This window comes from Bombus vosnesenskii, unplaced genomic scaffold, assembly GCF_011952255.1.
Source record: "Bombus vosnesenskii isolate JDL3184/JDL3185 unplaced genomic scaffold, Bvos_JDL3184-5_v1.1 scf7180000013266, whole genome shotgun sequence".
Taxonomy (NCBI): Eukaryota; Metazoa; Arthropoda; class Insecta; order Hymenoptera; family Apidae; genus Bombus; species Bombus vosnesenskii.
In genome coordinates this window covers 5949424-5965961 of record NW_022882926.1, presented here as the reverse complement: position 1 = coordinate 5965961, position 16538 = coordinate 5949424, and the positions used below count along the sequence as shown (strand labels likewise).

The 16538-nt window shown below is 32.5% G+C and overlaps 2 protein-coding genes across 4 annotated transcripts; one reads left to right on the top strand and one right to left on the bottom strand.

The window, feature by feature from the left end:
- Window positions 1-3729: 3729 nt before the first annotated feature.
- Window positions 3730-10510, top strand: LOC117243568. 2 transcript variants are annotated; one of them, XM_033511170.1, is made up of 4 exons: window positions 3730-4120; window positions 8247-8419; window positions 8970-9513; window positions 10041-10510. In XM_033511170.1, exons 1-4 carry the CDS (start codon window positions 4103-4105, stop codon window positions 10353-10355), a joined length of 1050 nt encoding a protein of 349 aa, XP_033367061.1. In that variant the 5' UTR covers window positions 3730-4102; the 3' UTR covers window positions 10356-10510. The 2 variants fall into 2 exon arrangements, with proteins under 2 accessions (XP_033367061.1, XP_033367060.1); XM_033511169.1 differs by lacking the exon at window positions 3730-4120 and adding an exon at window positions 7714-7865.
- A 129-nt stretch (window positions 10511-10639) lies between these two features.
- Window positions 10640-16521, bottom strand: LOC117243569 (CKLF-like MARVEL transmembrane domain-containing protein 4). 2 transcript variants are annotated; one of them, XM_033511172.1, is made up of 5 exons: window positions 16257-16521; window positions 13132-13295; window positions 12400-12573; window positions 11990-12088; window positions 10640-11747 (listed from the first exon to the last, which is right to left on the bottom strand). In XM_033511172.1, the coding sequence occupies exons 2-5, from the start codon at window positions 13264-13266 to the stop codon at window positions 11613-11615; spliced, it is 543 nt and encodes a 180-aa protein (XP_033367063.1). In that variant the 5' UTR covers window positions 13267-13295; window positions 16257-16521; the 3' UTR covers window positions 10640-11612. The 2 variants fall into 2 exon arrangements, with proteins under 2 accessions (XP_033367063.1, XP_033367064.1); XM_033511173.1 differs by having other exon boundaries at window positions 13132-13279; window positions 16258-16520.
- Window positions 16522-16538: the final 17 nt, after the last annotated feature.

Below are 16538 nucleotides of genomic sequence, written 5' to 3'. Positions count from 1 at the left end.
CCATCGTCAATAAAGAGATACAGATGAAGATAATTCCTCAAGAGGGCTATATTGCCATTTCTTTTAGTAATATCAAACTGCTTAATAGCAATTTTAGTGAAAATTTTACAAAAAGCGATTCAAGATCACCGATATCGAAATAATGTTCCGCGTCCTTCGCATGTACCATATATTCGAAAGATCGTGCGTGTCCGTGGGCATACTCGTGTAACACGCGAGTATGCATCGCAGTAGTACCAGCCGATGGTTACACGGCGACTACGTTGCCAGGGAAAAAAAGGAATAAAGAAGAGGAGAGAAGTACGCGCAAGGAAGAACCGGTTTCATGGGGGTTTCAGCCTCCACAAAATGATCCGTCTGGCTTGCCGGTTCGACTTCGCTTGCCTCCACTGTGTTCGCCTCCCGCGAAAGCGCTTGCTCCGGTGCACCACCTACCTACCTACCTACCCACCTACCTACCTACCTATCTACCTATCTACCTGTTTCTTTCTTCCATACCATCTCTTTTCCTCTTCCTCTTGCCCAGACCTGCTGACCAACGTACCTGATTCGACTTCAAGGGTTCGAACTCGCGGCATTCCTGACCGAATGGCGGCTGGACATTCCTTGCGGGGTAAATCGTTGGCAAAAGGCAAGATAGGCCCTCCTCCTTTGACACATTTGTATTGTTACACTTGGTAATACGTGGATTACTATTTGTAAGATGTCTACCTTTTTTCTTTTGCCTTTTTTAATGAAATTAAAAATGATGAATTAGGATTGTGAAAGATTTTAACTCTTGTAACTGATCTCAGATTATTGATTTGTCATTTGGATAACAATTAAAAAGTTTTTTAGCATATATAATGTATAGGCGCCAAATATATTAGCCAAATAATTGAATTAGTATGAAACTGTGACTTATTTTGTAAATATATGAAAACAGAAAGTATAAATATAAAGTATGATATATATGAAAAGTCTTTTAATACAATTTGCTCAATTCAACATTGTGTCTTATGAGTTCTTTTTTCAGAATGATCTTGATGACTCGATACAAATGCCCTTTTTATTTCTTGTACTTTTCTTAATTGTTTAGTTTCTTATAGTTTCATCCAATGAAGGAGAATGATTTAGTTATTTCTGAGAATTTTTAGAAGAAACAACTGAGGAACAAGCATTTTCTCTTTGAATTTTTCAAACATACAGGGTTCGTTTTTTTATTAAAAAAGTAGTATTGGAGCTCGACCTAAAAGAATTTCATACTTGACCTCTTTTAATTCACGCTGTATGAAACAGTGTCTTGTCTGTTAAGCAATTCGAGTTAACTGAAGAATGCGAGATGAGATCTTTCATCTGATGTAAGGAGAACAATCGTAGGCGAATAATACGTTATTCTATATAGATATTGAAGCAGACACCTTAATATTTGAAGACAGTGTACGACAAATATATAGAAGAATTCTAGTTAAAAATATTGAAATGTGAAATTAATGGTAAATTATATCGGTTGACCTTGAAAATTGCAAAGAAAAAAATCACGAAAACGAAGTGCGCTTCGTATTACGAGGTACGAAGAAGACGCGATGAGAAAACTGGTTTCAGATGGTGGAGAATGTTCTGGTAACATTTGCATTTAGTGCGCGTGCATAGTTTACAAGTCCATCAGTATTTTAAGAGTCTGTAATAACAATGTGCGCCAGAGAAATATCAAAATGACATTTCGAATCTCGTTCATTCTGGAAGATCGAATAATAACCAATTATCGCATACCTTCGTGCTCGAGATATACTTAGTCTGCTTGTAGTAGTGTTAAAGGTGTTGGTTTATTTAACAATCTCATAAATTTATCATCATTTATTTTTCAAGCGAAATTTGTATTTAAAACATATAGGATTTATCATGAAAGAATAATATATACCAATGCTATAAAAATTCGCAGAATAGGTATAAAATTAATAAAATTTTGTCATCGTCTTTCTGGAATAATAATACTAATAAGTTAAAATGTAATGTAACTAAATGTTTAAATGTATAGAATAAAAATGAATAAATTTCATTTCCATCGTTCTCCACACAGAATACCCTGTTAACTAAAATGAGATCTGAGTTGTTCCCGACGCAAAAGTGCTGGTGTACCTTTTTGTTCTGAAGTTACAGCCTACATAGTACGCGTACACGTGAAAGTACAATATACAGTAAATTATACCAGGCTACATAACGTCTCAGGGTACTGTAGATACATTGCAATCGTATTGCGAGGATTAGTGCAGTCGGCTTTAGCCCCGACACTGACCTTGAATTCGAGACTCCGACACTATCTCCCCGTAGAAATTCCTCTAGGTAACTATCAGACCAAGTATGTAATTCTTTTATCTGACATTAATAAAAGAAAGTTGTAGCATTCGAACATCAACTAAAGTCGAAACTTTCTTTCTCTGAATTGGTGTTAATTGTTATGTATTATACACACGTTTTGGATAACATTGAAAACCTAATGGCTTGTTAGCGTGAAAATTTCTTTTCATCGACAATGAAATACTTAATACAAATTACATATGTATGTGTATTTACGTTACGTTACATTAAACACTCCCTGTTCTAGAAAATATGATGTTTGATATTCGTCACAATATGAAATCGAAATGTAGATAAAATTAATGTAATAAGGTAATTGTGACGTTTTATTGTAATATTTAATTTTTTAACACAGATATTATCTAAATTTAGTATGATTGTGTTTTTGAAGTCATATCTGTAAAAAACATGAATAATTTAGTAATTGAAAAGAAATAAAATAGACGTAATACATAGATAACCATTCTAAGGTAAATCCTTGATATGTAATATTAATATCTGTTTTTAATACTGTGTCTGCCACGAGTTTAGTTAATGATGTTATATCAGGACTACTCTCACTAAACACACGCAATTGCTTCGACGAGTAGTCAAGTTTGTTACCGCGCCAATTTTCCCAGTAACTTCTGGTATACCGGGGAAGTAGATGAATTACAAACATTATCCACAAATGAAACTATTTTATGGCAGACCTAAATGCAGTACATATAATTTCACCAGCTAATATTATACTATACAGCTGAAAAAATAGTTAGATAGCATAACATATAACACTAAAATAATTGTAAACTGAAAAGCAAATTACTATATTAGCATACCTGCAACATATTAATACTTATGTTACAAATATTAATTTTATTAGAAACGTGTAACTGAAAGTTTTGTACTATTTAATGTTTATTACTAGGAAATAAACTAGTAGTAAATGCGGACTGTAATGAAAGTAAAAACACTAATGTTATTGATGCAATAACACACTATATTGTGTCATTACAGGCAATTATTGTTAATATTCTACAATATTAATTTTTTTAATATTTCAATAATGCAATATTAAATTACCCACAATACTCGTACTAAAGTATACTATATAATCACCTATTTCATCAATTTCTAACATGATTAAATAATTATAAATGACCATTTCTGATATTGCTATTACTTTTTATTGTACCTATAATAATTCATATATACTATTATACTTATACATATATAATACTAATAATTATGTACAATCCATAATATACGTTAAACATAGACTAACAGTGTATCATACTACTATCACTAATACTAACAATAACTATTAAAATTACACAAAACCAAAATAAAACTATGTAAAGATATAAAACTGTATCTTCTTCTTAGAGCCTTACATAGAGTTTTAAAATAGGGTCCTATAAAAGCAAAGTAAAACTAGAACCTGTCTCCACAAAAGTAATTAATCAAACAACTAATCGGGAATAACGGTTCAAGTTCGCCAGACAAGAAAGATGAGCGTTCAGTATCGGGACACCGATAATATTACCGCTGAGACAAATTAAAGAACTGCGTATACCTGTGACGTGCCGAATCGTTTCGCGATCTCGTATTCCTGCTGGCCGATGGGAAAGTTGGCCTGCGTGCTGCTCGTACCATAGGAATTTAAACGGGGATATAGGTATAAGAACACGGAGACGGGGAGTCATTCGCGGTAGTGTGAGGCATAAACGCGCCGGCACCACACCCAGCGTGACCACCATTGCGACAGGGGACACAGGATACGGCCATGCGCGTCGCGGTGATAGTGAGTAGCCAAAATTAGTTTTTTCTATTCATCCCTTTTTTGCATCCATTAAAGATCCAGGGACGCTTCGGCCCCCATGTCGTCCGCCATTTTGTTGAATCCACCCTAAACTTCCTTTTTCCGTAACCATCGTCTATCTCAATGGCTTTTCCACTTTTCATTTTCCTGCTTCGCTAACAATTAAAAAGTGTGGTTCAGTGCATGAGAATGACAGTAAAGTAAGATAATAGTAAATACAGTGAACGTAGTAAATAATAAGAAGAATAGAGTAATAGTAAAGGATAGTAAAGAATATAGAGAAATGGAAAACTGGCATGTATTAGCCAGTGGCATAACGTTCAATGGACCGTAATAGAGTTAAAAGTTCCAAAGCCCGACGTCCTTTCACTAATGATTGGATAGAGGTATGAAAATAGAGGTATGAAAATAGAGGTATGAAAATAGAGGTCTGAGTTTGAATGTGCTGCCATAGACCATCCTATTTCGTTCTCCACGGAACTGAAAGTGTTGCGCGCGAAGCGCGAAGTTTGAAAATGTTTGAGACAAATCTGAAGAAATGATCTATGAGATGGAAGAAAGTTGAAAGTTAATTAAAATATTCTAGAAGTGTATTTTAACTCGAAGATATTGGAATTTAAAAAATTGTTAAGATATGAAATGAGAAGGGATATAATTATAATTTAAATTAGTTTGAATGTTTCAAAAAATGGAAATATGAAAAATGTAAAATTCTTATGTAAAGGGGCGAAAATATTTTTTATAAATTGAGTAATTTAGAAAATAATTGTAATTTTGCAAAACTTGAAACATAAAGTAAAAATTTCAATAGGGAGGAAAACAGGAGTTTCTTGTTTAAAATTCGTAAATAGAAAAATGATTTAAATTCTTCATAAAAAGGACATTTTTCTTGCAAAGTTTTAGGCTTTACTTTATGTTTCAAGCTGTGTCATTGTGGTATGTTTACAATAAAATCATAAAAGAAGGGTAAAGGGGGAGGAAGAAATAGCGCATGCCAAGAGACTCCTAGTAGACAAACAGGTTTTTAGACAATGTGTAAAAAACTGTATCGACTTACATATTGAGTTTCCTTTATACTTGACATTCCTTTCAATCAGCCCTACTAGATGTCCATGTTCCCAAATACACTTGAGTAGAACAGCTTTCTGTTTCGACCGGTTATGCTTTGTAATCGCCATATATTACGTAAGGAACGCGAACCAACATACTTTTCATAACTGCTCTACCATTTTTCCCCTTATTTTTACAATCACTTTCAGTAAAACAAATATTAAAACTTTGCTGTTTAAAAGATCGAAAAAGAATTATATTACTCGAAATAAATGAAGAATCACGTATTTTATATTCAAATCTAGCTTAATATAAATTATATATCATATATTTAAGTCTTCTTCGATCAATATACTATACTTCACATATACCATAATTTATTTTTAATAAAAATGATATGACAGCTTAAGAATAAGAGATCGATAAATAAAGAAATTGTCATACCTATCCAAGAGAAGTAACTCGTTCTTCCCTTGGTCAATGGATTAAAAAGGAAAAATTATATCCACCAAATCGTGAGTTCAATATCAAGTCGGAATCGTTCGAAGAATCTCACGCACGCCTTTCGAAAACGTGATATCCATCGCAAAATCGAAAAGAAAATCGGAAACGACGAACGGAGAAAGAGAAGGCATATCGTTTAAAGGAAGAAAGTGAAAGTATTCACGGAGAAGTGAATGAACGAGCAAACTGGTGCGGTGAAAGAAAACGAAATTCGGCGGCAGAGAAATTGTAACAGATCTTGAACGCATTTCTAAACGAGCGTTCGGCCACGAGGGACGAAAATTAACGGGTTGCTCGCACAAGCAAACCGGGTGAAAGTGGCCAGGCAAGAAAGTCGAATAGATTTTTCATTGTATATTCCTTATAAATATCTAAGCGCGTGCCACCAGTTGGAACGAAGTGCAATCTCGTAAGAAACAAATCCATGTCCAGTCGATTCGCCTGTCTCTCCCTTCTCTCTCTCTCTTTCTCTCTCTTTCTCTCTTTCCCTCTTTCTGGCGAGTCCGGTGCATTCCTGCGAACTAGAGGAACTATAGATGAGGATATGGCGATCCGGTTCGATACCGGCTCCACTTCGCCAACACGATTGCCACAACCTATACTTCCTTTCCTCTTTCACCTTGCCAGTTTTAGAAGATGTCGAGGCATTTTTGACGTTTCTGATGAAATTTTCTAATTTAATGCATTCTTAAAGTTGCTAGAGAATTTTCATAAAGAGATTTTTGCGTTCTTTGATTTTACGTTTCTGAAAATTTTGGCAAAGATCGGTTTCGGGGATCGTGATACTTCGAGATTTGAAGATTTTTGAATTGTGTTATAGCGTCGTGATAATATGATACATTTTTGTTCAATTTATTTTTATTTATCACCATCTTGTTTAAAACACCCTACTTCAAACACTTTTACTACCAGCTTATTGACATACCGAAGTTCGCACTTAATCATCGACATTTCAAGTTTCATAAAGAAAGAAGGGAAAAAATTTCTGACATCATCAAAACCTTAATCACTCTTGATTTGCCAAGAATGTTAGCAACTTGCAACACCTGCTGCAATTTTCGATAGAATCCCAAGACAAACCGGACAGCATACCGCTCTCACTTCCTCCAACTATTAACACAGTCACTGTTGATTATATATCTAACAGATATTTGCATATCGCAAAAACTTTATACTTGTGTCCTGTATAAAGTTACTATAAACAAATTTTACACGAACAGGTCGTCTGTCATACGCGTATCATAAAGATAACGCGCCGACTTCACGATATACGTAGTGAACGTAATAGGCACGCCAATCGATTAAGACAATATTCTAAATATGCATAATAATTCTCATATGTTATGGGAATTTTGAAATTCCACCTAAAATATTGATAAAGACACGTTACGATTTCTTCCATTTCTTTAATTTTTACCAGTTGCACTTATCGATCCTCTTACATCCCTAGTATTTACTTTCCTGTAATTCGACATTATCCTTACATAGTCAGTTACGTTAACACGACCGGTATTTCATATTCTTATATAACGAAAATTACAGGAGGGAACAGACCTGTTAGCATAACTCCTCGAGACACGTTAGAAGGGGGTTGCGATCAAGCAGACAGCCGTCGAATCCCGGCATTTATTGGCACGATCGTAATTCGATTGTTCTTACTTTTCCATTTGCATTCGTTTGATATATAACAGGTTTCCACCAAGGGACTGGTCTGAAACCGGTCCAGATATTCTAGTTTACGCGTTTCTAATCGCATTCGTGCACCTATATACGCTTGATAATTAACGTAGGCTACATGACAACACGTCGTTGGTCACAAAATTCATGGTACAGAACTTGGAGAAAAGTGAAAGCGTTTCGATTTCGAGAACTCGCGATGCATAATGCCCACATTCGTGTAATGCAACATATGTGGCGCACACGTAACTTGTTGCTTGACATTTAAGTCACCGTAGTGACAACAATGAAAGAAAAAGAAGCTGAGGAGAAGGGAAAAAATGTGGAAGGACGGTCGTACGTGGAACGCATAGTTTACCTTGTCGTAATCTGATTGGTGTAACTCGTAAGCTTATCGTGTGTGCTTCCGTAATAGTACCCCAAATCGAAGATAGGCATTAGTTCAATGTGTCATATGTTTATCAGATTAAGTTATTTATGCATAAATGCACAGAATGTGAGTAATATGCACAACTATTCGTTGTGATACATATCTCTGTTGGAATTCTATTGCTTTAGTTACATTCATAAAAATATGAATTTACATTAACATCCGCAGTCTGATCATTGTCGTCTATTATTATTGTATTTTAATATTACCTTGAGCTAATTTTATTTGCCTTTCATCAGACTTATATTTAGTCTTTTATGTTTTATTTTTTCTAGTTCATCAACTAAATTGGCGTCGATACACTGCATTTTATTTCGTGGATATAAAGACATACCTTTTGTGAAAAGCAACTTTTATTAGTTAATTAATTTTATAATTCTTTGTTTTATTGCTATCTTTAATTTTTTATTTCTTTCTATGTTGCGAAAATATTTTATTCTATTATAGTTGTTGGCGTGCGTCACTGCGCTGGCTTCGGCCCAATTTAATCAGGATGACAATATACCAAAAGGATCGCCTCTTCGATCAACTCGTTTCCAGAGACTTCCATCTGCTCGACCAGCACTTCCAACGCAAGCTGGACTTGCGAATCAACGAATTCGCCGTCCAATTACATTTAGGTATCATTAAGTTTACAATATCAAATATTTTAACGGAGACGAGATATAGAATCCTACATTTCATTTATGATTTTAATATCATATGAGATTCTGAAAAGAAATCTGAACACTATTTTTAAATGAAAATAACTACACATAACGATATAAATCTTTTATGATGCATATTTTGTTATTCATAAATTTTGTCATTTTGAATTAGTTCATTCATTTAACTTGTGAGGAAATTTAGCTGAGTAATTTAAATGTACTTTTATAGTGCTACAACATATTCGTGTATTGATAACATGTTTACATGAAATACAAAAAAAAATTACATAATAGGAATAAAAATAAAAACTCAATATAGGATTAAACAGAGTTAAAATAATATAAAAAATCCTTTAAATATTCAAAATATTTCAACATTTAGCTATTCGAATTACATTTCTAATTTACTCTAGAGTAAAAACATAACCTAATCCCAGTAATCAACTACACGAAAACACAGTGATATAATATCTTTTTTTAAATTACTTTCTACGTTATACATCTTTATACCTTATTTTATCAGACCCAAAGGAGCGGAAGATTCAATCGGAACAGGTCCAGGTTTCACACCCATCAGATCATTGCGACCAAATTTACCCACAGGACCAGCGCCACTTCCTCAACAAATCAAACCAGTGAACGAGGAGCCAGATGAAACGCGAAACCGCGATCCACCTCGAAATCACAATAATCAAGATGACGATACCGATCTAAGTGACGACCTTCCAGACAGCCAAGAAGGAAGCGAAGAAAGCGAAGAAAATGTACCACGAGCAGTTCCAAATCTTGGTACAGTAGGTTCGATATCGAGGACTTCCGCTAATATTGGCCCGACTGCACAACCAGTGCAATATCGTCCTGTTTCGGGATCAGGAAGTCCAACTGGCAGAGGAAGTGGAATACCAACCGCACCAGCATTAGCACCAGTTCAGTATCGACCGACAGCAAAACCGAACAAACCAAGGAAACCGATAGAAGAACCATTTAAGCAACAGGTTAAACCACCTGCAAAATCAGTGAAACCATCTCAATCTTACGATACTCGCGGAAAGAAGCCCGTTGCACAGGTTAGTTTTAAACAAGCTTATGGTAGCACTGTTTGAGCTTCAACGTTTAAGACTAGAGTATTTTCCTCGCTCTATTAGAATTTATCTGATAAAAAGGAATAATTTTTGTTTATAAAAATATTAGTTAAAATATTGCAGTATTATATTTATTGTCACAATCATGTCAATAGTTAATTAATGAGAGGATTTCCCTTAACGAGATTATGTATGTGACCAGTTAATTTTAATAGTTATGGTATATAAGCATTAAGTTTTAGAGTCGAAATACAATCTTGCAGGAAGGTGCTAAATAAAATATAAAAATATAATTTTGTGACGCAAGGTATTTAAACTTCTAACATTTTCGTAATTGGACTAACACACTTTTTCAAAAGTGGAGAATGATGCTTATAGTAGTTATTGTCAAGAGAGAGTGAAACTGATCTAAAATGAGACTGTTAAATGAGGAGGAAAATATATCGATTACTTTAATTAGATTATTCCTAATATACAGTATCTATTAAAGACATTTCGATGTTTCGCAATAGATTATTAGACGATATCGCAACGATAATCCGGACGGTTCAATCACCTGGGGCTTCGAGAACGACGACGGATCTTACAAAGAAGAAATAATCGGTGTCGATTGTATCACTAGAGGTAAATACGGCTATATCGATCCAGACGGTATTCGTCGAGAATACACGTACGAAACTGGTATCAAATGCGACGAGGAACAACGAGAAGAAGAAGAGAACGGGTTCGTTGATTATCAAGAGAATAAACTAGTACTTCCCGATGGTAAAACCATAGATCTATCGAGTATGGGTAAAAAGCAAACTCGTAGACCTCGTTACCATTAGTAATATATTTTATATAATTTCTTTCTTTTTTGAGTTTTCATATCGAACAATCGAAACTTTGATCATTAGAATTCAAAAGAAAATTTTCATGCGATCCTTTTCTCATAATTCATCAATTTTTTAAATATTTAATAGTACCATATTTCAGGTGATGTTAAAAAAGAGCTTTATTAAGAAAAACATAATATGTAACATAAAATAACAAGTTAAATTACTAATCATCGGAAATTATAAGTTAGAACATAGTTGGCGATTATTTATCTCGATAATAACGACGCTTAAAATTAAAGTAACATTGAATCGTTTATTTCGTAAAGCATCGATCAAGTAATACAATACAAGTTTTGTCGTGACCATTGTCATCGTGTGTTCTTTGTGTTTGAAATTTGTAATTAGAATTAGTTAGTATGTATTTCTATATCGTGTACATATAAATGTAGGTACCTGTATCGAGTTCGTCGAATAAAAATAACAAAATACATGTAACACGCTGCGTAATATTATCAAAGCATAAGTATAAATTACATAAGCAATTCTTTCATCCCTAACTTTTACCGGTATATGATTTTTCATACAATATACATAACAATAAGTGTAGATGACGAAATGTAATATGGTTTGTTATACAATACAGTCTAACATTATCTTCTCGCGAGTAATCATAAATAAATTAATGTAACCATCCGCCCATTTGGCATTCTAATCAGGAATGCGATGGAATTGCTATTCGTATGAAATTAAATATAAAATGAGTACAAATATATCAACAATTCGTTTATAATATGAACACAATACTGATTAAACATATATTTCTTGTACATGTATACAAATATATGTGTATGTATATAATAACTCTTAAAAATATTTACTTTTAATATTAACAGACTTTAAAAATTCACGAAATAATGTACAGTTACTGTATATGTATATATAAGAGATTCAAAAATACGCGTTATGTTATAATAGTATGTATATCGTTCCCTTGTAACGCAAAAATATGAAATCATCGAATATCGTGCTTCCGTGCGTAAACGAATACATTCGCTCTGTAGATAAAAGATAGCGAAATCAATTTCAAATCTGTTGTGGTCTGTTATTGTTTTGTTAGCATTTCACATTCAACTGTTAAAATGAGGAACGTACGAAAGCACGAATAGGAGTTACGAGAACAAACTCCCTCTATAAAAGCAAAGATATGTTTTGAAACTGGTCCATTTGTGTAATTCTTCTAAACGTCACACATTTTTTGTGATGAAACTAGTACGCAGGACTCGCTACCGTAGATACTTGTTTTGGTGTATGCTGTCCTTGCGCTAAGGCACCGCTTCTTGAGGCATGGAACTTGAGCCAGGCATCATAACCGTAAGCTACCATGGCGCAGAATCCAAAGAACTACGATGAGATATATAATGATATTAAAAAAAAAAACACCAAACTCTTTAAAGTGGTTTTTCGAGGTATAATTTGTTTAAAATGAATTACTTTCTTAATTATGTTTACTCCGATGATCTTAAGTGACCAATAGAAATTGAATAGACAAGCATAAGCTAGATATAGAATAAATCTGAGATACTCGTCTAACAATCAGGACATCTAGTTCTCAGTAATTCTAATTTGTAATTTCAAAAACTTACTGCTGCAGCGCCAAAAGCTTCTACATATTTAGCATAACCAGCTGCAAGAGAAGCGGCCAGCATATAGAAAATAGTCCAAAGTACGCAAAATGTAAGTTCCTACAAATAAAAATACAGCTAAGTTATTCTTGAAATATCCTTGATTATCACTACTTTGCAAGGAAATATTGAATACGATAATACACAACAGGAAAAGTAATGACGATATTAAAGTAATTAAAACGAATTATAAACAAAGTTCGTATATAGAATAGAATGTCCTAGTTCCAACTGGGATCAATATTTTGCCTTCGCGCAAAAGCAATCTGCACGTTAACTTTTTAACAGATTCCTATTTAGGATATTCGCTTCCCATTAAAAGATATTAAGATCTTATCTAGAAAATTAATTATTCTTTCTTTTAAACTCACTATTTTTAGCCAAGGAATTTTCGAGAATTTTTCGACGATATGGAATAAGTAGAAAACGAGTAATATTCCTGTGAACCAAAAGCCACCCATGGCCACAGTGTTAAACCATGCTCCGCGACTAAAATTGCTATGACTCGTTACCGTAATGCATATGAAACCTAAAAGATCTAAGACCTACAAAAACATAATAGATTATTAATAATTAATATTTTATATCCTTAAGAAAATTAAATTTTATATCGTTAAATAATTACATATGATATAGTTCAGCTTTTTAAAAATTTCAACAACGTTATATTAAAAACATATACATATATACACATATTTAAGTATATTACATAAATAATAATCTTATAATAAATTGAGTAGTAATTCCGTTTACAAAATATTATTCTCGTAGATATGTATTTACATTCATCTTACAAAATCTTTTCTGTACTGTAATAAAAGTATGTGAACAAGAAATCTATTTTAGGTTGAAGATCCTTGTCGATTAATTAGCATGACAATCTGACAGTAAAAAACCTGAATCCATCCTTGAGTTTCATTAACATCGCTAATCTTATGCCCCATTCATACTGCTGTTCGCGAGCAATTCACGAGAATAACATTTGACAACAATATGGACGTTAATGAAAATTCGTATGTGATATACATAAATCAAAGCTACGATCCATTGAACTAGTTATTGGCACAAAACGCCAGAGTATTGAATAGAAGACATCGACTTACCACCTGTGCGACTTTCAGCATTCCAGGTAATGTTTTTATGTAAGATGGGTCGAATCGAATACTTGTTTGTGTTGTGGTAGAAGTGGTCGTTACCGTCGTCGTTGTAGTATGTTGTGCTGGAAATCCTTGATCCATCGTAATAGGTCACGTTAAAAAAAATTTCACTGTAATATTACAAAATACTAAATATTGAATACAAGAAATAATATTATTAATAGAAGAGGAATGAATTTTCATTTAAATATTAAACTGAATTTTAAATAGGAAATATCAAATTTTAAGAAATATAAAAAATAAATAATCGAAGATAGTAAAGATAGTACAAAAATAACAATACTTAAAAAAGAATCAAAGAATAATTAAATTAAAATTTTCTTAAATTGTAATTTTTTTTAAATTTCGATATGAAATATTACATTTTTAATAATTAAAACTTCAATAGTTAAAGAATTCTTATTGAAATTTCAAAAAGCTATGATTTAAAGGAGTTTTATTTTTTTTACGAAAGAATAAGGAAATCTCATACGAGAAGTGTAAAGGCATTTGTTTGCGCACGTTTAATTAGCAAACCGCGATACGGTTAAACATAGCAGTTTCAATCTCGTTTTATCAGGACCGACCATAGATTGATTTTCACCATCTCAACAACCGTCGAATTAATCTGCTTAAAAAATACCTCTCGTTTATTTACATAGCAAAAGCAACTGAACTATTTACATTGCACAATTCGTTAATTAAAAATGATAGGGATTGGAATACAAATATGAAATCTGGTATAACTAACCTAGTTACGGGCAAATTTATTTTCCATGATGCTATCATTGGTCATTTAATTTTATTCGTTTAATTTTATTATTATACAGATTGTTCGCTCATTATCGTAAAGAAAAGTATGATAAATCCAAATAAAAAGATAATGGCAAATGTAATACATGGATAAACATAACCGCTAAATATACTGCTAGAAACCATAAGAAGAGAATTATCTTGCAATCGTCTTTTCACATAACTAGGTTAGATTGCTATTCTAATATTTCTAGAAAGAAATTCAATTTGTCGATACAAAGATATTCTATTCTATTTTCTAATAAATATTATTTTTCTTTTCATGCAATGTTATTCGTCTGAATAATTTGCCAATTCAATGAAAAAAAAAACATTAAGATATTAAGTCTTTCAGAAGCTAATCTGATCAATTATAGGTACATAATCAGTATTCAGCTTCTTTAAAAACAAGTTATTTACCTTCATAAGTAAACTGCGGATATTTATGCAAATTCATACCGCTATGAATATAATTAAAAATATGGAATCCAGGTAGAAAACTGATTTATCTACTAAATATTATATACTATATTTTGGATAATTCATATATTTTTCTATATTATATTCATATAATTCATATATATTTCTATATTATGTCTACCCTGCACATTTTACGCTTTTAAATTCCACATAAATGCATAAAAATCTCGCAGTCTATATAACATAAGGAATCGTACACTCTAAAATAAATTAAAAAAATTAATATTTAAAACATGATCGTTTAAGTACGATCTATACGGTTCATATGATTATAGCTCCTCAGAAGAATTGAATCATATCACTATTGTAATTAGCGAGAAAAGCTCGCGTGATCCCGATTTATCGCGTAGGACAAAAGGCGTAAACACGTTGCGTCGTAGATAAACACGGACAATTGCGTTGCGATTAGTCCTTTGATTCAAACCACTCAATAAAATTATGTCATATCCTGACGACATATTGAAAGAATTATTTAATGTTACACGGTGAAATCATCTGCATTGAAAATAGCGAATGACAGACTTTCTATCTTATGAACAATGCACAAGTAATGCGCCAGAATATGAATTTGTCTGCCTAATCTATTCGTGAATAAGTTGATTACATGTATGTTCGTGCATGTGGGCGGTGGATTTGATTGTGTGACATGATATCATGGTTGAAACTTCATATTTAAGAACTAAGAACACATGAATACATACAACAGATTATAAAATTATTGTGGCACTTATAAAAATTTGTTATGGATATATTATACCTGATTATACAAAACATTTTTTTAATTTTATTTTATATAATATTTTGTACAAAAATGGAACTTACATATCATTTTCAGATTGGCTTCAAATTACGCTAGTAGAAAGTACCAAAGAAACTTCAAAAAGTTTCGATAACGCACATAATATATTCATCAAAATTCTCTAATATATGTTCAAATGTTTTCGTGAGCCATATAAAATAAAATTAAATTGAAATGAAAACAAAAGCTGAAAATAAACCGACATATAGTAAATATGTGGATATGTTATTAATTTGCTCCAAACGTGATTCATCCCAAATATTGTTAATTTTGAGACATCTGCGAAAGTTAACTCTAAATGTAAAATATTTTCTAAGATGAAAATATCATTACTTTACCTAGTAAAATAGTACTATTTAACAAGAAAGATGTTGTAATTAAAAAATTGTTCAAACTCTCTTTTTATTAAAATACATCAACAATATTCTATTAAATACCTTCAAAGCCACGAATATGGCTGAATTATTAATAGTTTTCTACTCAAAACATTCTATTTCAAACTGATTTTATGAAAAACTTATTCGTCCTACTTATATCACTCCTGTAACGAATCAATAATATGTTTTCACAAAACGAAGATATTTTAAGGACTGCAAAAGTACGTAATTGGTTGTAACATATTTATTTGAAAGACAGGTTTAAATTATAGCTTAGAATTAAGATAGACAAATACTTTCTCTAACAATAATAACTTTTGCTACTTTCATGTATTAACGAAAGTTAACAATGAAAAACGGCAAAAAAAATCTTGAGTCTAGTAAGTAGTAGTTCTTGTCACTCTGTACGTGAACATGAAATAGCGGGAACGAGAGTTAGTTAGCATTCTTAGTGTGTAATTAAAATATGGTTAACGCAACACTGTTTTGTTACTTCACTTTCACGACTCGTGCATACAGGTTTCTCCTACTTAGCTGATTTTTGTTTTACTTATTTACGTTATACATAGTTCTCACGACAGCGTACGATGTATGCCGAGACATTATTTCTATGTACATATATGTATGTATAGTGTATAGTATACCTGATTTGACAGACTGATCTGTATACTCAATTATTTTCAAATCTTCCGTATTTAGTGCACTCAGTCTGGAACTTTCCTATCCTCAAAATAATCCAAAATAAAGATGTTAATCTGCTTTCCACCGCACCCGAATGCATGTATAAATAACAGAAGATATAACACTGAACACGTTTCGAAACAAACCACACTATTACAAATGGATCTACGAAACTTGGTATGTACGATCCGTACGATTCTTCTGCCCCACTTTATTATTCACATACACAATTCCCTCTGATAGAA